This window comes from Doryrhamphus excisus, linkage group LG18 (assembly GCF_037039965.1).
Source record: "Doryrhamphus excisus strain RoL-2023G ecotype Guam linkage group LG18, RoL_Dexc_Guam_v1.1, whole genome shotgun sequence".
Taxonomy (NCBI): Eukaryota; Metazoa; Chordata; class Actinopteri; order Syngnathiformes; family Syngnathidae; genus Doryrhamphus; species Doryrhamphus excisus.
In genome coordinates this window covers 3,057,327-3,080,704 of record NC_136374.1, presented here as the reverse complement: position 1 = coordinate 3,080,704, position 23,378 = coordinate 3,057,327, and the positions used below count along the sequence as shown (strand labels likewise).

The window sequence follows — 23,378 nt, the reverse complement described above, 5'->3', positions numbered from 1 at the left end:
ACATTAAAACAATTTCAATACAATACAATTAAAATGGCAAAAGACAATTACGGGCTTTAAAAACTAAGATTAATATTTTAAAATCGATTCTAAAATAAACAGGAAGCCAGTGAAGCGCAAATAAAACTGGGGTGGTGCGTTCCCGCTTATTTTCTTTTATTATATCTACTATATTGGGTAATATGAGTGTAGCGGGGGCTGCACAACGATTGAGTGGTTAGCGCGCACACCTCACATCTAGGAGACCCGAGTTCAATCCCACCCTGGGCTATCTCTGTGTGGAGTTTGCATGTTCTCCCCGTGCATGCGTGGGTTTTCTCCGGGTACTCCGGTCCCGCATGCACGTGGAGAACATGCAAACTCCACACAGAGATGGTCGAGTTTGGAATTGAACCCTGTTCTAACTGTGAGGTGTGCGTGCTAACCACTCGACTGCTGTGCCGCCCCTCTATTTAATATTGCATCCAACTATTATTTGTCATGATAACCACTACAAAAGGGCTGCACGGCGCGCGAGTGGTTAGGTCTCACAGCTAGGAAACCCGAGGTCAATTCCGTTTGCATGTTCTCCCCGTGCATGCGTGGGTTTCCTCCCACATTCCAAAAACATGCTAGGTTAATTAGCCACTCCAAATTGTCCATAGGTATGAATGTGAGTGTGAATGGTTGTTTGTCTATATGTGCCCTGTGATTGGCTGGCCACCAGTCCAGGGTGTACCCCGCCTCTTGTCCTAAGACAGCTGGGATAGGCTCCAGCACCCCCGCGACCCTCGTGAGAATAATCGGTTGAAAATGAATGAATGATTCGGTTGAGCTGGTTTCATAATTACACCTTTTGAGTGTTAAGTTGGTGTGTGATGAGTTTAGTGTTCTTTGTAAGAACACTAACACGTTCCAAAAACATGCTAGGTTAATTAGCCACTCCAAATTGTCCATAGGTATGAATGTGAGTGTGAATGGTTGTTTGTCTATATGTGCCCTGTGATTGGCTGGCCACCAGTCCAGGGTGTACCCCGCCTCCCGCCTGAAGACAGCTGGGATAAGCTCCAGCACCTCCTTGTGAGGATAAGTGGTAAAAATGAATGAATGTTACTTCATGTCTAATAATACCAAAAACCATACTTTAAACAAGTTTTCTATGATCTAAATACAAAAATATTCAGTAATAATATAAGAAGGGATAAATGAGGGATTAATGTATACAATGAAGTCAAAAAACAGTGTATGATTCTTAATAATGATGATCAGTTTTGCAGCCTTTGAACGCAAACAAGGCAAAGTGTTTTGCCGTTCAAAAAATAGCTATCACCCCCCTCCTCAGTAGAGAACTTGAAGCCACACACCTGCAGGGAACACGACACAGCAATAAGAAAAACAGAAATGACATAACTTGTGTGAGGGTCAGTGTCTCCAGGAACGTCGATACCTCACAGCTGAAGCACTCGCGATGGAAGGGGCGTCCGTGATGTGTAATGTACGTGAGAAGACTTCCATCAGAGGCTATCAGTAGCTTCTGACAGACAACGCACTTCTCAGCGTGCTTCCTGAACACATCACAATTTACAAGAAACATGAGACAAAGTATTATGATTATTATATCGTACTAATACATAATATTACAATTCATATTGACCTCAAGATGAGATGTTTGTTTTCCCCTAGAAAAAACAATCTGAAAAACATGTCATCTTAAAGGAAAACTACACTTTTATGCTGAATATCCACACGCTCTTTTTTTGTGCATTCTAAAGATATACAAACAGCTAAAAAAAGAGGCAGCTTAGCACTTTTCCTTTAAGCACTAGAGATTTATAAATAAAAACCCACAGGCGAGGGGGGGCGGCACGGTGGTCGAGTGGTTAGTGCACAGACCTCACAGCTAGGAGACCAGGGTTCAATTCCACCCTCGGTCATCTCTGTGTGGAGTTTGCATGTTCTCCCCGTGCATGCATGGGTTTTCTCCGGGTACTCCGGTTTCCTCCCACACTCCAAAAACATGCTAGGTTAATTCTAATTAGCGACTCCAAATTGTCCATAGGTATGAATGTGAGTGTGAATGGTTGTTTGTCTATATGTGCCCTGTGATTGGCTGGCCACCAGTCCAGGGTGTACCCCGCCTCTCGCCCCAAAACAGCTGGGATAGGCTCCAGCAGCCTCGTGAGGATAAGCGGTAGAATGAATGAACCCACAGGCGGTGGGTGCCAAACCTACCGCTTCTCCCCCAAGTGTCAGAGCTTTTCTTCCTGTCACTCACGCACTCACACATTGTGATGATTTTAAACTCATTGATATTGTCCCCAAAATGTTTTGAAAAAGAAGTGTCGTGTGTTATTATGTATTACTATAAATTACTATAAATGTATTTATAAATCAAATCAACTTTATTTGTAGAGCACTTTTCCTGCAAAAACATGCAACACAAATTAAAATTAAAATTAAAATTAAAATTAAAATTAAAATTAAAATTAAAATTAAAATTAAAATTAAAATTAAAATTAAAATTAAAATTAAAATTAAAATTAAAATTAAAATTAAAATTAATTTATTTATTTATTTTATTTGAAATTAAAAAATAAAAATAAAAATAAAAATAAAAATAAAAATAAAAATAAAAATAAAAATAAAAATAAAAATAAAAATAAAAATAAAAATAAAAATAAAAATAAAAATAAAAATAAAAATAAAAATAAAAATAAAAATAAAAATGACGTTAAATTATATTATGGAAAGCAGGACGTGAACAAATGTAACAGTTACCGATTGTAAAATTACCAGATAGAGGGGTAGTACTTAATAAGCTTTGCTTCTTCCTACTCCTTTTGGACATGTGGAACTGGGAACTGATTATGGGATGCACTCAATTGTAATCTGATGCATGTTCAAATGAAATGAAACCATTACCATCACCATACCTGTTGTAGTCCAGGCAACAATACAGTTCTCCAGTATCTGCCTGGATAAAGTTTTCAAGAGGCTGCTTACACGTGACGCAGGTAAAACAAGCAGGATGGTATGTTCGTTGGAGCGCCCGCACCAGTTTGTCTTTGATGCGATGACCACATGACCAGCAAATCTCAAGGCTGGCCTGCAACAGTCGAGAAACAAGTTACGTTTTAGTACGTCAGTTTATTTTATCGTCCCATATATTGACACTCAAAGATAATATTGTCAATATTTTTTCAGATTAAAAAAAAAAAACACACTGTTGTGTGTTGCATTGTGGAGGGGTTTTTGCAGCTTTTTGCATTGCATTGCACACTGCAAATTCTTCACATGGTTTGTATTTAATTACCGACTAAATGCATAACGCGGGAAACACTTGTGTAGCACCCTTACTTGCTAAATATAGGGACTATGTGGCTAAAATGTCAAGTACGTATGACAGGGTCACAAACACGCGGCCCGCGGGCCAAATGTGGCCCGCAGGACACTAGTTTGAGGCCCTCGCCTTGATATGAAAGTTTAATGTTAGTTTGATATGGATGCTGTATGTACCCAGAAAAAATTATTACGTTTGATTAATGTTCATGTTAAAGGTTAAATAACTGTTAATAGTTATCCTCCCTATCCGTGTGGAAGTGGTAAGTTTTTGGCTATTTAAGTTGAAAGGAAATAACTGCTATGAAGCAGATGATCGCCGGTGCTTGAGTGTCAAAAGAACTGGTCGGTGATTAAGGGTGCAAACGAGTGACAAATGTGAAATAATATTCATCAAATTATAGTGGCATTTTTAACAGATACTGTCCTGGCTGCTCAGTACAATATCCACATTTCAAAAGTTTTTTTCTTTACCTCGTGACACTTCTCACATTTAGGGATTTCCGCCTTGTGGTAGAACTGTTTTCCAGCCAGAGGGCTGGAACAAGACCGGCACCTGAAGCAGCCTTTATGGTAAAGCTTCTGCAGGGCCGTTAACGCCTCCTCAGAAAACAGGATGGGCTTCCGACAGAAAGCACACGCGCCTTCACATTGGAACAGAAACGAAACACGAGGTTAGAATCCAGTCCTTGTATCAACAAAACCCAACAAATGTTGAAAGAGGTCAGGTTACCTCGACTCTTCTCACGGGGGTTATCTTTCTTGACCCCATTTGACTGTTCTGTTGTAGTCGTTCCACTAGAGGGTGCTGTTTTTTCCTTCAATATAAAGCACAGGCCTCAGCATGAGAGACAATTCAAGTATAATGAGGATAACATTCATTCATTCATTTTCTATTGCTTATCCTCATGAGGGTCGCAGGGGTGCTGGAGCCTATCCCAGCTGTCTTTGGGTACACCCTGGACTGGTGGCCAGCCAATCACAGGGCACATATAGACAAACAACCATTCACACTTACATTCATCACTGCATCAAACATTCATTCATAGCGCGCAGACCTCACAGCTAGGAGACCAGGGTTCAATTCCACCCTCGGCCATCTCTGTGTGGAGTTTGCATGTTCTCCCCGTGCATGCGTGGGTTCTCTCCGAGTACTCTGGTTTCCTCCCACATTCCAAAAACAGGGTCGCGAGGGTGCTGGAGCTTATCCCAGCTGTCTTTGGGCTATTGGACTGGTGGCCAGCCAATCAAAGGGCACATATAGACAAACAACCATTCACACTCTGATTCATTCATTCATTTTCTACCGCTTTTCCTAACGAGGGTCGCGGGGGGTGCTGGAGCCTATCCCAGCTGTCTTCAGACGAGAGGCGGGGTACACCCTGGACTGGTGGCCAGCCAATCACAGGGCACATATAGACAAACAACCATTCACACTCACATTCATACCTATGGACAATTTGGAGTCGCTAATTAACCTAGCATGCTGGGATAGGCTCCAGCACCCCTGCGACCCTGTTTTGGGAATGTGAGAGGAAACCAGAGTACCTGGAGAAAACCCACGCATGCACGGGGAGAACATGCAAACTCCACACAGAGATGGCCGAGGGTGGAATTGAACCCTGGTCTCCTAACATGACAGCATTTCATTCATCTTATATACCCGCCGCGCAGAGTTTATAACTGCTCGACCGCCACTCGACCGCCGTGCCGCCCTCATGTCCAACATGAATTCATTCATTTTCTACCACTTTTTCCTCACAAGGGTCGCAGGGGTGCTGGAGCCTATCCCAGCTGTCTTCGAGCGAGAGGCGGGGTACACCCTGGACTGGTGGCCAGCCAATCACAGGGCACATATATAGTGCGGCCCGCGCAAGTTTGATATGGATGCTGTATGGTATCATGTACCCAGAAAAAATTATTACGTTTGATTCATGTTCATGTTAAAGGTTAAATAACTGTTAATAGTTATCCTCCCTATCCGTGTGGAAGTGGTACGTTTTTGGCTATTTAAGTTGAAAGGAAATAACTTGAAGGCTACCGTTTAGGTGGCTAGCTCTCTAGTTTGCGAGTTAGCATGTGTCTCAAGACCCTGCAGTTGCGCAATATGTTGTAAATAAAAAGAGTATAAATGTGACTATAGTCGTGTTTTGTCATGTCTACAGGGCTCTAATAATGCTTTGTTCATTTTAATCTGAAAAAAATCATTTGTCTACCCACCAACTATATGTGCTTTCTTAAGTTTTTATTATTTGCTGTTTTATTATTATTATTATATTTATTTATTTATTACTGATTGATTGATTTTCTTTATTTATTTTTCATCTTATTTTGTGTAGAAAAATAAATAAAAAGTAAGATATTTTTATCAGAGCTTTTATTGTAGAAAATCGGAACCAAAGCAAAGTTTATTCATTTTTCTGTTTTCAATAATTTTTTATTTTTTTTGGAAAACCTGATGTGGCCCAGTCTCACCCAGACCCTAGCTCCAGTGGCCCCCAAGTAAATTGAGTTTGAGACCCCTGCTTTATAGTAATATTATTATAACCGGGTCCAAACCGACCCTAACAATACAGTGGTCATAATTTCAACCAGACCATTTTAAAATGTAGTAAAAATTATTTTTTTGGTTTTATTTTGTTGAAATAGAGTTTCCTGACAAAGATTCTTTTTATGCATTTAAATGTAAAACTTTCGGCCCACTTTAGCGTGTTTACTGTTCTCATGTATTACAATTGCAGCGCAGTACAAAATAGCAAATTAGTGCCTACCTCTTTTTTGGGATTTGGTGGCTGCTGCGAGGTCACTGGGCGTTGTTTCTGAACCGGGGAAGGTGGAGGTGGTGTGGTCACTGGATCTGTGGAGTTTGAAGGCATCTCAGCAGCAGCAATAGGATGAAAAGGGGGAGAAGTAGAGGAAGTAATAGGAGCGACTGCATCTCTTTCACCTGAAAAAGTAAAGAAAAGAAACTTTTTACGTTTGCCGAAAACTATGCTCATGTATTCCTTTTATGTGAGCACGAGTGGAGGCTCCATTTCCCATCATGCTCTGCTTCAAAATATCACAACACATGTCGGAATTCATCTTTGCCCTCAATGAACCGCAGCTCCCCAGTGCCAGCAGCACTCATGCTCACTCACCACCATGGCCGCATGTACGCAAGACAATTATCTTACTCAATTTTGTTGCCGGCTATATAGGCAATATAAGCTGTGTGTTCACTGGATAGTCCATCTATACCAAGGGTGGGCAAACTACGGCCCGGGGGCCACATCCGGCCCGCCAAGTGTTTGAATACGGCCCGCCCAATCTTTCCAAAGTATTTCATTTAAAGTCAACATACAACCTGGCATCATGGCCTGAGCCAACCTTTTGATGGTTTTATCAATTTCCTTTTTTGACATGGTCTGTTGTTTACAAAGTGCTCCTGAAAAAAGGGACACAAGCACATAATAATAATAATAATAATTATTATTATGCTAATTATTATATTAATTATATATAATATTATTGTTATATTTGCATATTTTACATAATAATAATATAATTATTATTTTAATTTTATTGTAATTATTATAATATTTTATTATTTTAAATATATTTAAATCTAAATATAAAATAATAAATAATAATAGCAGATTGCATGACAATTTTACAGATACAATAATACCAGGTGGACTGTTATGTGTAAAATATATAGTCTGCCCCCCCCCGTAAATTTAGTCATATCAATGCGGCCCGCGAGTCAAAAAGTTTGCTCACCCCTATACATTACTCCGGTACAAGCTGTACACTGACTACTCTAAAGTACATTCAAGTTTACTTTCTATAGTGTCCTATAACAGGGGTGTCCACATTTTATATCCAGTTTAATTTACTAAAAAGTACAACTTGGTTGTTTTGTTTGTGTCTCATAATATTGCAACTTAAATATGTTTTATATATTTCAACTCTATGCTACTAAAATGACAAGTTTATTCTCGTAAAATGGCAACTCTATTATTACTAATAAATTATTAATTATTACTATTAAATTAGTAATTAATTAATTAATAAAAAATTTAACTACTTCAACTTTTGTTTGGTACATTTTCTTGTGGTAATTATGACTTTATTTTCCATAATATTTGGACTTTAGTCTCGTAATATTAACACCAGTTTCCCACACTAATTTTCCCAAAATGACAACTTTATTTGCTGTTTTTTTTATTAGTACTCTAAAGTACATTCAAGTTTACTTTCTATATTGTCCTATAACAGGGGTGTCCACATTTTTTGCCCAGTCATTCATTCATTTTCTACCGGGTCGCAGGGGTGCTGGAGCCTATCCCAGCTGTCTTGGGCAAAAAAAACAAACAAACAAAAAAAAAAGACATTTTTTGCCCAGTCTAATTTACTAAAAAGTACAACTTGGTTGTTTTGTTTGTGTCTCATAATATTGCAATTTAAATATGTTTTATATATTTCAATTCTATGCTACTAAAATGACGAGTTTATTCTCGTAAAATGGCAACTCTCTCGAAAAAAATAAAAAAATTAAACTACTAAATTAAACTAAAAATTAAACTACTTCAACTTTTGTTTGGTACATTTTCTTGTGGTAATTAAGATTTTATATACATTATTATTATTATTATTATTATTATATATTTATTATATGTATTTGGTCTTGTAATATTAATATTAGTGTTTCCCACACTAATTTTCCCAAAATGACAACTTTATTTTACTTTTACTCGAAAAAAAAATCAAAAAATTAAACTACTAAATTAAATTAAAAATTAAACTACTTCAACTTTTGTTTGGTACATTTTCTTGTGGTAATTAAGATTTTATATACATTATTATTATTATTATTATTATTATTATTACTTTATTATATATTTATTATATGTATTTGGTCTTGTAATATTAATATTAGTGTTTCCCACACTAATTTTCCCAAAATGACAACTTTATTTTACTTTTACTTGTTTTATTTTACTTTTTTTGTTTGTCATAATATTCCACTTTTAATGTTTTTAATTTTAATTTTTAATTTTAACTTCATGCTAAAAACTAAAATGACATTTTTTCTCGTATTCTTTTAAAATTATGACTTTTTATCATTAGGATAAAACTTTTTTCTCTTAATATTTTGATATTTTATTCTGATTTTTTAAAAATTCTATTTTTAGAATGTGCTGCAGGACAATTTAAAAAAAAAAAAAAAAAAGAACCGCTGTAGGCTAAAAATGGACCGATCCAGTCCACACTTTGGATCCCCCAGTTTTATCCTAGGGATCCACCCCTGGGGGTAATTTGGTGTATAAAATAATGAAGTGGTGTAACGTTAACATGAGTAAAGAATGGAGCAGCGCTTCAGAAGAAGAAGAAAAAAAAGGCAAAAATTACATCCATAAATTTGATCATTTTCTAATCAAAGTTTGAATCTTGTCATAAATACCTGCAGCATCAACTGTAAGGTTCTCAGACCCTGAAGTTCTGTGGGAAGGCTTCGTGGGTGCAGACTTTGCAGGGTTTTTAGACTCCAAAGGCGTGTGGGAAGGCCTTGTCGGGACAGGGTTCCCAGGCAACGAGGGCCTTGGGGACGGTCCAGCATGAACCCAACCTTTTTTGGGTCCTTGTTGCTGCTCGATGTTGGTTTGGTGGGGACGTGTCAGGGTGATGAAAACCGAGGACACCTTCCTGTTTGATTCTTCCGAGGCCATGCCTATGGAAAAGTCCAAATGGTTTTACATTTTGAAAAGGTAGCCTTTTTTAAATATGAACCCAGAACATTGTCATTGAGTTTGAGCATTGCCCACCCACACACACTTAAAGTAAATTGAAAGTGAAAACAAAAAACTAAGAACGCAACCCTTCCATGACTCATAATACAGTAATCCCTCCTTTATCACAGTTAATTGCTTCCAGACCCGACCGGTATATGAATAAATTGAATATATTTTTGTAGTTATGGCATAGAAAACCTGTTTTTAACATAGTTGTATTATAACAGTTCCAGTTTACTAAATGATTGTACATCATATTTCCCAAATAGTTAACTAAACATTAACTTTTAACTTTTATAATGTGCACTCACTCTTCACTCGCTAAATGTACTGCAAAAAAGGTCAGTAAGGATAATTCATAATGCCGCCTACAGAGAACATACTAACTCCTTATTTCTAAAATCACAAATACTTCAACTTGCTGATATAGTTCATCTTCAAACAGCTAAAATAATGCATAAGGCTAAAAATAAGCAATTAGCTAAAAATGTCATCCAGTCATGATGTGCTATATATATCACTATATTGACAGTTGCTATGGTAACCATTGTGTCATTGGATGCTCATATCACCTTGTACTTCGGTCTGAGGTGCATTATTAAAAAAAATTAAAAATAAACCTTAAACTGTGTTATGGAAAGCAGGAAGTGAACAAATGTAACAGTTACAAATTAAAATAAAAACAAAAACAAGAAATTAAAATTAAAATTAAAATTAAAATTAAAATTAAAATTAAAATTAAAATTAAAATTAAAATTAAAATTAAAATTAAAATTAAAATTAAAATTAAAATTAAAATTAAAATTAAAATAATTTAAAAAATAACATTAAATTATATTAGGAAAGCAGGAAGTGAACAAATGTAACAGTTACTGATTGTAAAAGTAACAGATGGAGTGGTAGGATTTAATAAACTTTGCTTCTTCCTACTCCTTTTGGACATGTGGAACTGGGAACTGATTATGGGATGCATTCAATTGTAATCTGATGCATGTTCAAATGAAATAAAACCATTACCATTGACAATTTGATATTCATTTTTGCTAATTTGTGGTTGGAGCAGAATAATGTGATTTTTGTCATTTGTGGTTTAGTTTGCCCCCCCCCCCCCCCCCCCAAAAAAAACTATATAAAATTGGATTGATATTTATAGTTCATTTGGAGCCTTTCATACAAATATATAGAATTGTATCCTGTCGTTTATCTTTCTCTTCATAAAGTACAACAAAATCGGCAAATTTCCATGTCGCAGATGCTGATTAATTACCGTCATTTGAAAACGGATTAATTTGATTGACTGATTAATCCTTTGATTTTAATCATCCACGTTTTATCTTTCAGCGTCCATAGGGCTTTTTGTACAATTGAGCTAAATCATAAGAGTCATACCATGTAACTTATACCCAATTGAATTCCTGCTCTGTATTGAATATAAATCTATCAAGCATAGACAGACAGGCAGTGTTAATTCATTAAGGATGCTATTATGTATATCACTGGCATCTCAAGAATACTACCTGACAGATGAAGTAGCTGTTGTCCTTTCCGTCTCAATTTTTCTTCTTCCCGCAAGAGTGGACTTTACGCTGCACGGCGTTTTATGTGCAGGAGGCCACGCCTTGTGGAACGCCAGCCTGAGCAGTACCACCTCCACTCTAAGCCATAAAAAGCCAACAGGTAGGATTACGGGAAAAGGCAGAAGAAATATGACGTACGTTCCTCCATCCATACTTCTGCCAGCTGCCTTTGGGCAAGAGATGATGTAGTATTGGTAGGTGGCGTATAGTACTCATTTACTCTAAAATCCCAAGTATGGTGTGACATACTAACCATAAGAACCATGGACGTATACATGGACCATTTTCTTGTTTCAGCAGGACTGGTGGGATCCCATTCATCAAAACTCAAAACCTCCTGAAGAGAAAGTCAAGCTATGCTTGCGCAATAACACACGTCAGTTGGTTTTTTATGAGTATATGATAAGCTTTCCTCCCTGGGAGACCTGATAAACACAAAGCCACCACCCAATGCCCACTCTTATTTACTTCCCTTCCTTTACTATACAATATATCTGGATTGGCATGGTGGGCACAGAAGACCTTGGCATTCATCTCCTACTGCGTGCTCAAATAATTACTACGTCTCACTTTACAATAAGGTACACAAAAATGCAGTAGTTGCTGAGGAACTACAGTACATCCATTTAGAGTAGTTGCCGAGGAACTGCGGTACATCCATTTAGAGTAGTTACCGAGGAACTAAGGTACATTAATTTAGAGTGGTTACTGATGAACTACAGTACATCCATTTAGAGTAGTTACTGAGGACCTATGGTACATACATTTAGAGTAGTTACTGAGGAACTAAGGTACATTAATTTAGAGTAGTTACTGAGGAACTACAGTACGTCCATTTAGAGTAGTTGCAGAGGAACTGCTGTACATCCATTTAGAGTAGTTACCGAGGAACTAAGGTACATTAATTTAGAGTGGTTACTGAGGAACTACAGTACGTCCATTTAGAGTAGTTACTGAGGACCTATGGTACATACATTTAGAGTAGTTACTGAGGAACTAAGGTACATTAATTTAAAGTAGTTACTGAGGAACTACAGTGCATCCATTTAGAGTAGTTACTGAGGAACTACAGTACGTCCATTTAGAGTAGTTGCCGAGGAACTAGGGTACATACATTTAGAGTAGTTACCGAGGAACTAAGGTACATACATTTAGAGTAGTTACTGAGGAACTACAGTACGTCCATTTAGAGTAGTTGCCGAGGAACTACAGTGCATCGATTTAGAGTAGTTACTGAGGAACTAAGGTACATACATTTAGAGTAGTTGGTGAGGAACTACAGTACGTCCATTTAGAGTAGTTGCCGAGGAACTACAGTACATCCATTTAGAGTAGTTGCCGAGGAATTAGGGTACATAAATTTAGAGTACTTACCAAGGAACTACGGTACATACATTTAGAGTAGTTACCGAGGAACTAAGGTACGTCCATTTAGAGTAGTTAGAGGAACTAAGGTACATTAATTTAGAGTAGTTACTGAGGAACTACAGTACAAACATTTAGAGTAGTTACCAAGGAACTAAGGTACATACATTTAGAGTAGTTACCAAGGAACTAAGGTACAAACATTTAGAGCAATTACAGAGGAACTAAGGTACATTCATTTAGAGTACATTATTTTATAGTAGTTACTGAGGAACTACTGTCCGTCCATTTAGAGTAGTTACTGAGGAACTACTGTCTGTCCATTTAGAGTAGTTACTGAGGAACTACTGTACATCCATTTAGAGTAGTTGCCGAGGAACTAGGGTACATACATTTAGAGTAGTTACCGAGGACCTTCGGTACATACATTTAGAGTAGTTACCGAGGAACTACGGTGCATACATTTAGAGTAGTTACCGAGGAACTATGGTGCATACATTTAGAGTACTTACCAAGGAACTAAGGTACATACATTTAGAGTAGTTAGAGGAACTAAGGTACATTCATTTAGAGTAGTTACTGAGGACCTATAGTACGTCCATTTAGAGTAGTTGCCGAGGACCTAGGGTACATACATTTAGAGTAGTTACCAAGGAACTAAGGTACAAACATTTAGAGTTGTTACCAAGGAACTAAGGTACATACATTTAGTAAGTAAGTAAGTAAGTTTTATTTATATAGCACCTTTCTCAGACAAAAGTCACAAAGTGCTTCACAAAAGGCAAAAGAGTAGTTACAGAGGAACTAAGGTACATACATTTAGAGTACTTACTGAGGAACTACAGTATGTCCATTTAGAGGAGTTGCTGAGGACCTAGGGTACATACATTTAGAGTAGTTGCCGAGGAACTGTGGTACATACATTTAGAGTAGTTGCCGAGGAACTGCGGTACATACATTTAGAGTAGTTACCAAGGAACTAACTAACCGGAGTCCAGGCATGCATGGGGAGAACCTGCAAACTCCACACAGAGATGCCCGAGGGTGGAATCGAACTGAGGATAAGCAGTAGAAAATGAATGAATGAATAAATTAGGACACCCCATGGGTACCATGCTTTCCAGCTGTTGGAAATAAACCACAATTGTGTAAAATACAGTTATATATCAAACGGGTGGATTTATTCATATTGGATTGGATGTAGATTTCAGCTGTTTTTTGATAGTGTTTTACTTGTATAGTCCCTTTTTCTGGAGCTGGAGCTTTGGCCATATTTTCTCATGTTGGGCTCTTCTTCTTCTTCCTAGATGGGAGACATGTCCATATTAGCCATGGATTTATTATTATTTTTTTTTTAATACACATTTATTTTTTATGTTTTTGCATAAGAGGTAAAAAAAGACGCAACTCTCGACGAATGCATTTCAATTTCAGAGTAATTTTAAGTCATAAAAATAGCCACAAGCTGGCAGAAGTGCATCATGTAGATAAAAAATCTGTTGAATGTAAACAACTTTAATGTAAAACAACCCATTTTTGTGTGGTTTATGTTGGTATAGTTGTTAATAATTTTCTCCTTTAAGTAGTTATGATATTTTCCTGAAACTTCCCGATGAAATGATGGGAGTCTAATCTTTCTTTTGGTAGGTTCCATGTTTTAAATAACCATTGAATCATAATATTCTAAACCAGGGGTCTCAAACACGCGGCCCGCGGGCCAAATGTGGCCCGCAGGACACTAGTTTGAGGCCCCCGCCTTGATATGAAAGTTTAATGTTAGTGCGGCCCGTGCAAGTTTGATATGGATGCTGTATGGTATCATGTACCCAGAAAAAAATATTACGTTTGATTCATGTTCATGTTAAAGGTTAAATAACTGTTAATAGTTATCCTCCCTATCCATGTGGAAGTGGTAAGTTTTTGGCTATTTAAGTTGAAAGGAAATAACTTGAAGGCTACCGTTTAGGTCGCTAGCTCTCTAGTTTGCGAGTTAGCATGTGTCTCAAGACCCTGCAGTTGCGCAATATGTTGTAAATAAAAAGAGTATAAATGTGACTATAGTCGTGTTTTGTCATGTCTACAGGGCTCTAATAATGCTTTGTTCATTTTAATCGGAAAAAAATCATTTGTCTACCCACCAACTATATGTGCTTTCTTAAGTTTTTATTATTATTATTATATTTATTTATTACTGATTGATTTTCTTTATTCTTGATTTCTTTATTTATTTTTCATCTTATTTTGTGTAGAAAAATAAAAATTAAGATATTTGAGAACAGTTTAATGTTTTATCAGAGCTTTTATTGCAGAAAATTGGAACCAAAGCGAAGTTTTTTAAATTTTTTTGTTTTTAATAAATTAGGTTTTTTTTTGGAAAACCTGATGCGGCCCAGTCTCACCCAGACCCGAGCTCCAGTGGTCCCCAAGTAAATTGACCCCTGTTCTAAATCCTCCAAAATGGCCTTTGCACCAGTGCTGAGGCTGCAAAAATAACAAATGAAGCCTTTTTTGGCACAAACCTCTAAGATGATCTGCAGCAGGTCCCGCGAAGACAACAGGCAGATAGCTTCCCCCAGGAAAGTGATGAGTACATGGAGGACATCAGACCAGTACCCCACCGTCAGCATCAGAACTAGCAGGGCCCCCAGTCGCACCACCACAGTGTGCAGCAGGGCCTCTGCGCCCATCTGACGTTGTTGATCTTCTGTATGAAACCAAAGAAACCACCATTAAAATTACACCGGTTTTAAAGTGGCTACATTGGCTCCCAGTCCGCTTCAGGATCGATTCTCGAACTGGTTTTTAAATGTCTTAACGGCCTTAACGGCACATATAGACAAACAACCATTCACACTCACATTCATACCTATGGACAATTTGGAGTTGCTAATTAGAATTAGCCTAGCATGTTTTTGGAATGTGGGAGGAAACCGGATTACCCGGAGAAAACCCACGCATGCACAGGGAGAACATGCAAACTCCACACAGAGATGGCCGAGGGTGGGGAAAGACAAAATAAAAAGCCAAAAAGTTACCACTTCCACATTAAATAGGAGGAGAACTCATTCAGTCATTCATTCATTTTCAATTGCTTATCCTCACAAGGGTCGCGGGGGTGCTGGAGCCTATCCCAGCTGTCTTCGGGTGTGAGGCTGGGTACACCCTGGGCTGGTGGCCGGCCAATCACAGGGCACATATAGTAGACAAACAACCAATCACACTCACATTCATACCTATGGACAATTTGGAGTTGCTAATTAACCTAGCATGTTTTTGGAATGTGGGAGGAAACCGGAGTACCCGGAAAAAAACCCACGCATGCACGGGGAGAACATGCAAACTCCACACAGAGATGGCCGAGGTTGGGGAAAGACAAAATAAGAAGCCAAAAAGTTACCACTTCCACATTAAATAGGAGGAGAACTCATTCATTCATTCATTTTCTATTGCTTATCCTCAAGAGGGTAGCGGGGGTGCTGGAGCCTATCCCAGCTGTCTTCGGGCGAGAGGCGGGGTACACCCTGGACTGGTGGCCAGCCAATCACAGGGCACATATAGACAAACAACCATTCACACTCACATTCATACCTATGGACAATTTGGAGTGGCTAATTAACCTAGCATGTTTTTTGGAATGTGGGAGGAAACCGGAGTACCCGGAAAAAAAAACACGCATGCACGGGGAGAACATGCAAACTCCACACAGAGATGGCCGAGGTTGGGGAAAGACAAAATAAGAAGCCAAAAAGTTACCACTTCCACATTAAATAGGAGGAGAACTCATTCATTCATTCATTTTCTATTGCTTATCCTCAAGAGGGTAGCGGGGGTGCTGGAGCCTATCCCAGCTGTCTTCGGGCGAGAGGCGGGGTACACCCTGGACTGGTGGCCAGCCAATCACAGGGCACATATAGACAAACAACCATTCACACTCACATTCATACCTATGGACAATTTGGAGTTGCTAATTAGAATTAGCCTAGCATGTTTTTGGAATGTGGGAGGAAACCGGAGTACCCGGGAAAAAAAACACGCATGCACGGGGAGAACATGCAAACTCCACACAGAGATGGCCGAGGTTGGGGAAAGACAAAATAAGAAGCCAAAAAGTTACCACTTCCACATTAAATAGGAGGAGAACTCATTCATTCATTTTCAATTGCTTATCCTCAAGAGGGTAGCGGGGGTGCTGGAGCCTATCCCAGCTGTCTTGGGGCGAGAGGCGGGGTACACCCTGGACTGGTCGCCGGCCAATCACAGGGCACATATAGACAAACAACCATTCACACTCACATTCATACCTATGGACAACTTGGAGTCGCTAATTAACCTAGCATGTTTTTTGGAATGTGGGAGGAAACCGGAGTACCCGGAAAAAAAAACACGCATGCACGGGGAGAACATGCAAACTCCACACAGAGATGGCTGAGGTTGAAGAAAGACAAAATAAGAAGCCAAAAAGTTACCACTTCCACATTAAATAGGAGGAGAACTCATTCAGTCATTCATTCATTTTCAATTGCTTATCCTCACAAGGGTCGCGGGGGTGCTGGAGCCTATCCCAGCTGTCTTCGGGCGAGAGGCGGAGTACACCCTGGACTGGTCGCCGGCCAATCACAGGGCACATATAGACAAACAACCATTCACACTCACATTCATACCTATGGACAATTTGGAGTGGCTAATTAACCTAGCATGTTTTTTGGAATGTGTGAGGTAACCGGAGTACCCGAAAAAAAAACCACGCATGCACGGGGAGAACATGCAAACTCCACACAGAGGGTGGAATTGAACCCTGGTCTCCTAGCTGTGAGGTCTGCGCGCTAACCACTCGACCGCCATGCCGCTCTTAGTCATTGTTTTTCCTTTTAATTGTGGTAATTGTTTTTAATTCTGTTAATTCTGTTAAGTGCTCTACAAATAAAGTTGATTTGATTTAAACATCCTCTATTATATTTTTATATATGACTGTGGCACCTCCAAGACTAAATGTTATTGACCTTTCATTCACTCATAAAGTCCTAAAGCGTTCCGACTCATCCCCACCTTGATTATACACCACCAGCATTGAGTAACAAAGTGTGAGCGGCGTCCAAAACTTGAGCGCCTCCTTCTGGGACAGGAAGTGGTCATAAACTGTTGCGAGGGAGGCCACGGCCGCCACCGAAAAAACTAAAACAACTAGTCTCTTCAGCGAGGTCAGCAGGGTGTGTCCGGAGGCCAGGAGGGTGATGCATTTCCCACAGTAGCGTTCCGTGCTGTGCAGAGCATACAGTCGGCTTACGTGATTCCAAAGGGAGCTGCAGAAGCCCGACAGCGCCCAACTCAGAGCGGCAGCCAAAGATAAGCTGAAAGAGCTGTGTGGCGCCCCCTGATGGAGGAAGTATAACGTGCAAGTGATGCTACACCCGAGTGAGAACTGGCTCTGGATGAGGAGAAGTTGAAAGCCCCTGCTGTCGGAATCCTGAAACATGAGAAGGGAGACTTAAATCATAAAGAACAAAAAAAAAAGACTTTTCTGCTTGGACTCACCAGTTGCGTTGACATAAAGGCAGAGATGGCCCGCAGGGAAAACTCCAGAACAATCAGAGAAGAAACACGTGAGCCAACAAAAGACAGGAGGCCTGTCAAAGCCCAGAAGTGGACTAAAGATCTCCAGTGTGCTGTGAGCGGACTTCTTAGTGAAAGCGTCTTCTCATTGCTCTCAGTTTTACTGCTCACAGAAGTGGAAAAAAAAACATTTATCAGACAAATAAGGAACTATTTTTGTTTTCATCCCTCAGCATATTCAGGGCTCGACAATAACCATGTACCGATGGCCCGGGGCAAGTTAAAACAAAATATAAAAGCAATCTTCACTCGCTAAATGTACTGCAAAAAAGGCCAGTAAGGATAATTCATAATGCCGCCTACAGAGAACATACTAACTCCTTATTTCTAAAATCACAAATACTTCAACTTGTTGATATATCTTCAAACAGCTAAAATAATGCATAAAAAGAATGCATAAAAAGAATGCATAAAAATAATGCATAAAAAGAATGCATAAAAATAAAAATAATGCATAAAAATAATGCATAAAAATAATGCATAAAAATAATGCATAAAAATAATGCATAAAAATAATGCATAAAAATAATGCATAAAAATAATGCATAAAAATAAAAATAAAAATAAAAATAAAAATAAAAATAAAAATAAAAATAAAAATAAAAATAAAAATAATGCATAAAAATAATGCATAAAAATAAAAATAATGCATAAAAATAAAAATAATGCATAAAAATAATGCATAAAAATAAAAATAAAAATAAAAATAAAAATAATGCATAAAAATAAAAATAAAATGCATAAAAATAATGCATAAAAATAATGCATAAAAATAATGCATAAAAATAATGCATAAAAATAAAAATAATGCATAAAAATAATGCATAAAAATAAAAATAATGCATAAAAATAAAAATAATGCATAAAAATAAAAATAATGCATAAAAATAAAAATAATGCATAAAAATAAAAATATTTAAAAATTACCTAAATTAAACTTACTAAATTAAATTAACTAAATTAAAATTAGCTAAAAATGTCATCCAATGTCATCCAAAATATGATCTCAGGAAAGAACTACATTTGAAACACTTCTATGCTAGGGGTCGAGTGGTTAGCGCGCAGACCTCACAACTAGGAGACCAGGGTTCAATTCCACCCTCGGCCATCTCTGTGTGGAGTTTGCCCAAGGATTCCCCATGTGCAAGTCATTTTTGTTTTTAATGTAGAGCCCTGATATTGTAAAAATAAAATGTATTCATTCTGAATGAGATACAATCCTAATCAAAATATTAAGACCAGTTGCAGTGTTGGATCTTAAAAAGGACTATTGTGATTATTTTTCGTCTCTTTGTATCAAGTTGTGGACTCCTATAGCGCAGCTACACACAATAACCAGCACAATAAGCTTAAACGGTGGCAATTTATCTTTTTAAAATGTCCGCTTTTAACATACAGACATATGTGTTGGATCCTGAATCCAATCCGGAAGTAGAGACTGGACATTCCGAAGTTTCTCAAGAAAAGAGGTTTCTTCAAGAGAGTAGCTTTAGCATTTTAGAGTTAGGTTTTCTACAGCGTCGGTAACATCTAAGTAAGATGCAAGCTCAGGCGGAAGTTGGATTTGGTGATTCCCAGCAAGAGAAAAATATTTTCATGAGCCAACACCATTTCACACAGGACTGTTTTTGTGAATTTAGTTTTTTAAACAATTGTCGGGCGGCACGTTGGTCGAGTGGTTAGCGCGCCAGGGTTCAATTCCACCCTCGGCCATCTCTGTGTGGATGTTCTCCCTGTGCATGTGTGGGTTTTCTCCGGGTACTCCGGTTTCCTCCCACATTCCAAAAACATGCTAGGTTAATTAGCGACTCCAAATTGTCCATAGGTGTGAATGTGAGTGTGAATGGTTGTTTGTCTACTATATGTGCCCTGTGATTGGCTGGCCACCAGTCCAGGGTGTACCCCGCCTCTCGCCCGAAGACAGCTGGGATAGGCTCCAGCACCCCCCGCGACCCTCGTGAGAATAAGCGGTAGAAAATGAATGAATGAATGAATGATTCGGTTGAGCTGGTTTCATAATTATCCCTTTTGAGTGTTAAGTTGGTGTGTGATGAGTTTAGTTCTTTGTAAGAACACCAACACATGCTAGGTGAATGGTTGTTTGTCTATATGTGCCCTGTGATTGGCTGGCCAGCAGTCCAGGGTGTACCCCGCCTCTCACCTGAAGACAACTGGGATAGGCTCCAGCACGACTGGAATTTGTGAGTATGCTAGCCACGTTACAAAAAAGCGGACCTCCCCTGCATATACTTAGTCTTGAATCCAACCATTATTTGTCATGATAAACTATACAAAAGGGCTGCACGGTGGCTGAGTGGCTACGTCTCACAGCTAGGAAACCCAAGTTCAATTCCACCCTCGGCCATCTCTGTGTGGAGTTTGCATGTTCTCCCGTGCATGCATGGGTTTTCTCCGGGTACTCCGGTTTCCTCCCACATTCCAAAAACATGCTAGGTTAATTAGCCACTCCAAATTGTCCATAGGTATGAATGTGAGTGTGAAAGGTTGTTTGTCTATACAGTGGGGCAAAAAAGTATTTAGTCAGCCACCAATTGTGCAAGTTCTCCCACTTAAAAAGATGAGAGAGGCCTGTAATTTTCATCATAGGTACGCTTCAACTATGAGAGACAAAATGAGAAAAAAAAATCCAGATAATCATATTGTTTGATTTTTAAAGAATTTATTTGCAAATCATGGTGGAAAATAAGTATTTGGTCAAAAACAAAAGTTCATCTCAATACTTTGTGATATACCCTTTGTTGGCAATGACAGAGATCAAACGTTTTCTGTAACTCTTCACAAGATTTTCACACACTGTTGTAGGTATTTTGGCCCATTCCTCCATGCAGATCGCCTCTAGAGCAGTGATGTTTAGGGGCTGTCGCTGGGCAACACAGATTTTCAACTCCCTCCAAAGATTTTCTATGGGGTTGAGATCTGGAGACTGGCTAGGCCACTCCAGGACCTTGAAATGCTTCTTATGAAGCCACTCCTGCGTTGCCCGGGCGGTGTGTTTGGGATCGTTGTCATGCTGAAAGACCCAGCCACGTTTCATCTTCAGTGCCCTTGCTGATGGAAGAAGGTTTTCATTCAGAATCTCACGATACATGGCCCCATTCATTCTCCCATTTACACGGATCAGTTGTCCTGGTCCCTTTGCAGAAAAACAGCCCCAGAGCATGATGTTTCCACCCCCATGCTTCACAGTAGGTGTGGTGTTGTTTGGATGCAACTCAGCATTCTTTCTCCTCCAAACACGACGAGTTGAGTTGATACCAAAAAGTTCTATTTTGGTTTCATCTGACCATATTACATTCTCCCAATCCTCTTCTGGATCATCCAAATGCTCTCTAGCAAACTTCAGACGGGCTTGGACATGTACTGGCTTCAGCAGGGGGACACGTCTGGCACTGCAGGATTTGAGTCCCTGGCGGCGGAGTGTGTTACTTATGGTAGCCTTCGTTAATATGGTCCCAGCTCTCTGCAGGTCTTTCACTAGGTCCCCCCGTGTGGTTCTGGGATTTTTGCTCACCGTTCTTGTTATCATTTTGACCCCACGGGGTGAGATCTTGCGTGGAGCCCCAGATCGAGGGAGATTATCGGTGGTCTTGTAGGTCTTCCATTTTCTCACAATTGCTCCCACAGTTGATTTCTTCACACCAAGCTGCTTAACTATTGCAGATTCAGTCTTCCCAGCCTGGTGCAGGTCTACAATTTTGTTTCTGATGTCCTTTGACAGCTCTTTGGTCTTGGCCATAGTGGAGTTTGGAGTGTGACTGTCTGAGGTTGTGGACAGGTGTCTTTTATACTGATAACCAGTTCAAACAGGTGCCATCAATACAGGTAACGAGTGGAGGACAGAGGAGCTTCTTAAAGAAGAACTTACAGGTCTGTGAGAGCCACAAATCTTGCTTGTTTGTAGGTGACCAAATACTTATTTTCCACCATGATTTGCAAATAAATTCTTTAAAAATCAAACAATGTGATTATCTGGATTTTTTTTTCTCATTTTGTCTCTCATAGTTGAAGCGTACCTATGATGAAAATTACAGGCCTCTCTCATCTTTTTAAGTGGGAGAACTTGCACAATTGGTGGCTGACTAAATACTTTTTTGCCCCACTGTATGTGCCCTGTGATTGGCTGGCAACCAGTCCAGGGTGTACGAAGACAACTGGAATAGGCTCCAGCATAGCCACGATTCTCATGAGGATAAGTAGAAAATGAATAAATGAACCACTACAATAATGTTTCTTATACGTCACTGTAGGCACTGATGGTAAACAGGAAAAGTGTGACGATAACCACAGAAGCGGAAATGGAACGTACTGCGACGCTGGAGACGGTGGTGTCATCAACATAATACATTACATTTTGTGTCTCATTTAATTATTATTTTAGTCTAATTATGTGGCGGTTCCTCTCGCCTAAAGACAGCTGGGATAGGCTCCAGCACCCCCGCGATCCTCATGAGGAAAAGCGGTAGAAAATGAATGAATCAACTCCTATACCCACAAAATTTGAAAGTAGGTTTCCGCAGTAGCTCGGAATGACTTGAGAATGTGACCAATCACAGCAGAGTAGGCGTGCCCAGAATTGACCATGGGTGGTATTCTGTGCAGTTTATTGTGTGTACAGTAGCTGCTCTATTGGAGTCTACAACTCAATACAAACGGATGGAAAAAATAGCATAATAGGTCCTCTTTAATGTACAAATGGGTATCAACCTTCAGGCAGTACTGCTTTAAATCGTTTTTAAAACCTCACCTGCGCATTTGGGTAAAGTAGTACACTCTAGTCAGGCTGCACAGCACTGATATGCCACAAGCTCCAACAATCCCTTTAAAACACAAACATCATAATCATTCCAAAACTTCTTAATTAGAATCAACTCACCTTGAAAAAAGCAGTCAAGTGGATTGGACTCAAAACGCAACAGCGCCAAGATCCAAGAAAAAGGGAAAAACATGTTTTTTTGTGTTATTATTGCAACAACGACATCAAGTTAAGAAAGCTCAGGCTTGTTTATGTGCAATTCCCCTAAGCCGAGCCTCTGGCTAAAGATTAAGTTCCCTCCTTGCTGCTGATCATTGTCAACACTCTTTGACACTAAAACGTCCAAAGGTCAGGAGTGATCTCACTGTGATTGTCAGTCCACTCAGTGTATGATGAAAGAGGCTGAAAATCCTTCCAAATGAAACCTAGCAATCAAACGTACACAACAATGGCCGCCTGCTTCGAGCCAAACAAATCGGTGAGAGCCTCCCATTGGACAATTACTGCACACGTGATTGCTTCAACTACGTCACGTTATAGCGATATTTTCCTAGCATGTTTTCGATTAAATCATTTAAAAGGTAGAATAAGGACTCGTGATTTGTAATTTGTAATATATTTTTAAAGCGTTAGAATTGTCACGTTTGTTTAAAGTTTGCTTTTCATGGCAAAAAATAAGCGAACTTACCAGGCACGCCGCCATTTTCAGGAAGCCGATGGTGGGCGACAGTGTTGCCAAGTCTCGCGAGAGAAACAAGCTACTAGCGCTCTGAAAACAAACTCGACAGCTCAATTTGGGAACATGCAAATGACGTCACTCCCCCCAAAAAGAAAAGAAAGCCTGCAGTGACGTGCGGGTCGATACTGAAATATCGATACTTCCGATACCAGCTCGTTATGTTCTAAAATCGATTATCAAATCAAAATATTGATACTTTTGATATTTCAGTCATTTGATGC

At 39.1% G+C, this 23,378-nt stretch overlaps 2 protein-coding genes across 7 annotated transcripts; both read right to left on the bottom strand.

Annotated features, from left to right (window-relative positions):
• Positions 1-408: 408 nt before the first annotated feature.
• Positions 409-13,153, bottom strand: fblim1 (filamin binding LIM protein 1). Of its 3 annotated transcripts, none has more exons than XM_078798467.1 (9): positions 13,023-13,153; positions 10,610-10,747; positions 8,765-9,031; positions 6,090-6,265; positions 4,052-4,136; positions 3,793-3,962; positions 2,913-3,085; positions 1,427-1,544; positions 409-1,343 (listed from the first exon to the last, which is right to left on the bottom strand). In XM_078798467.1, the coding sequence occupies exons 3-9, from the start codon at positions 9,027-9,029 to the stop codon at positions 1,245-1,247; spliced, it is 1,086 nt and encodes a 361-aa protein (XP_078654593.1). In that variant the 5' UTR covers positions 9,030-9,031; positions 10,610-10,747; positions 13,023-13,153; the 3' UTR covers positions 409-1,244. The 3 variants fall into 3 exon arrangements, with proteins under 3 accessions (XP_078654593.1, XP_057911570.2, XP_057911571.2); XM_058055587.2 differs by lacking the exon at positions 13,023-13,153 and adding an exon at positions 10,923-12,788 and having other exon boundaries at positions 10,610-10,836; XM_058055588.2 differs by lacking the exon at positions 13,023-13,153 and adding an exon at positions 10,923-12,788 and having other exon boundaries at positions 10,610-10,832.
• On the bottom strand, positions 12,885-23,204 carry LOC144902029 (transmembrane protein 82-like). Of its 4 annotated transcripts, none has more exons than XM_078798469.1 (6): positions 22,539-22,920; positions 22,410-22,482; positions 17,567-17,747; positions 17,081-17,498; positions 14,554-14,735; positions 12,885-13,337 (listed from the first exon to the last, which is right to left on the bottom strand). In XM_078798469.1, the coding sequence occupies exons 1-6, from the start codon at positions 22,609-22,611 to the stop codon at positions 13,242-13,244; spliced, it is 1,023 nt and encodes a 340-aa protein (XP_078654595.1). In that variant the 5' UTR covers positions 22,612-22,920; the 3' UTR covers positions 12,885-13,241. The 4 variants fall into 4 exon arrangements, with proteins under 4 accessions (XP_078654595.1, XP_078654596.1, XP_078654594.1 ...); XM_078798470.1 differs by lacking the exon at positions 22,539-22,920 and adding an exon at positions 23,107-23,204 and having other exon boundaries at positions 12,887-13,337; positions 14,554-14,738; XM_078798468.1 differs by having other exon boundaries at positions 12,887-13,337; positions 14,554-14,738; positions 22,539-22,917.
• Positions 23,205-23,378: the final 174 nt, after the last annotated feature.

What these genes read in the sequence shown, in the direction of transcription:
- fblim1 (XM_078798467.1), bottom strand. Translation starts at nt 9,029, where the DNA reads ATGGCCTCGGAAGAATCAAACAGGAAGGTGTCCTCGGTTTTCATCACC. An exon ending in CACCAAATCCCAAAAAAGAG is followed by an intron (nt 4,137 to 6,089) that starts GTAGGCACTAAT and finishes TTTATATTGAAG; the next exon opens with GAAAAAACAGCACCCTCTAG. An exon ending in TGTTGCCTGGACTACAACAG is followed by an intron (nt 1,545 to 2,912) that starts GTATGGTGATGG and finishes TGATGTGTTCAG; the next exon opens with GAAGCACGCTGAGAAGTGCG.
- LOC144902029 (XM_078798468.1), bottom strand. Translation starts at nt 22,611, where the DNA reads ATGTTTTTCCCTTTTTCTTGGATCTTGGCGCTGTTGCGTTTTGAGTCC. An exon ending in ACTTGACTGCTTTTTTCAAG is followed by an intron (nt 22,483 to 22,538) that starts GTGAGTTGATTC and finishes TGTGTTTTAAAG; the next exon opens with GGATTGTTGGAGCTTGTGGC. An exon ending in CCTTTATGTCAACGCAACTG is followed by an intron (nt 17,499 to 17,566) that starts GTGAGTCCAAGC and finishes CTCATGTTTCAG; the next exon opens with GATTCCGACAGCAGGGGCTT.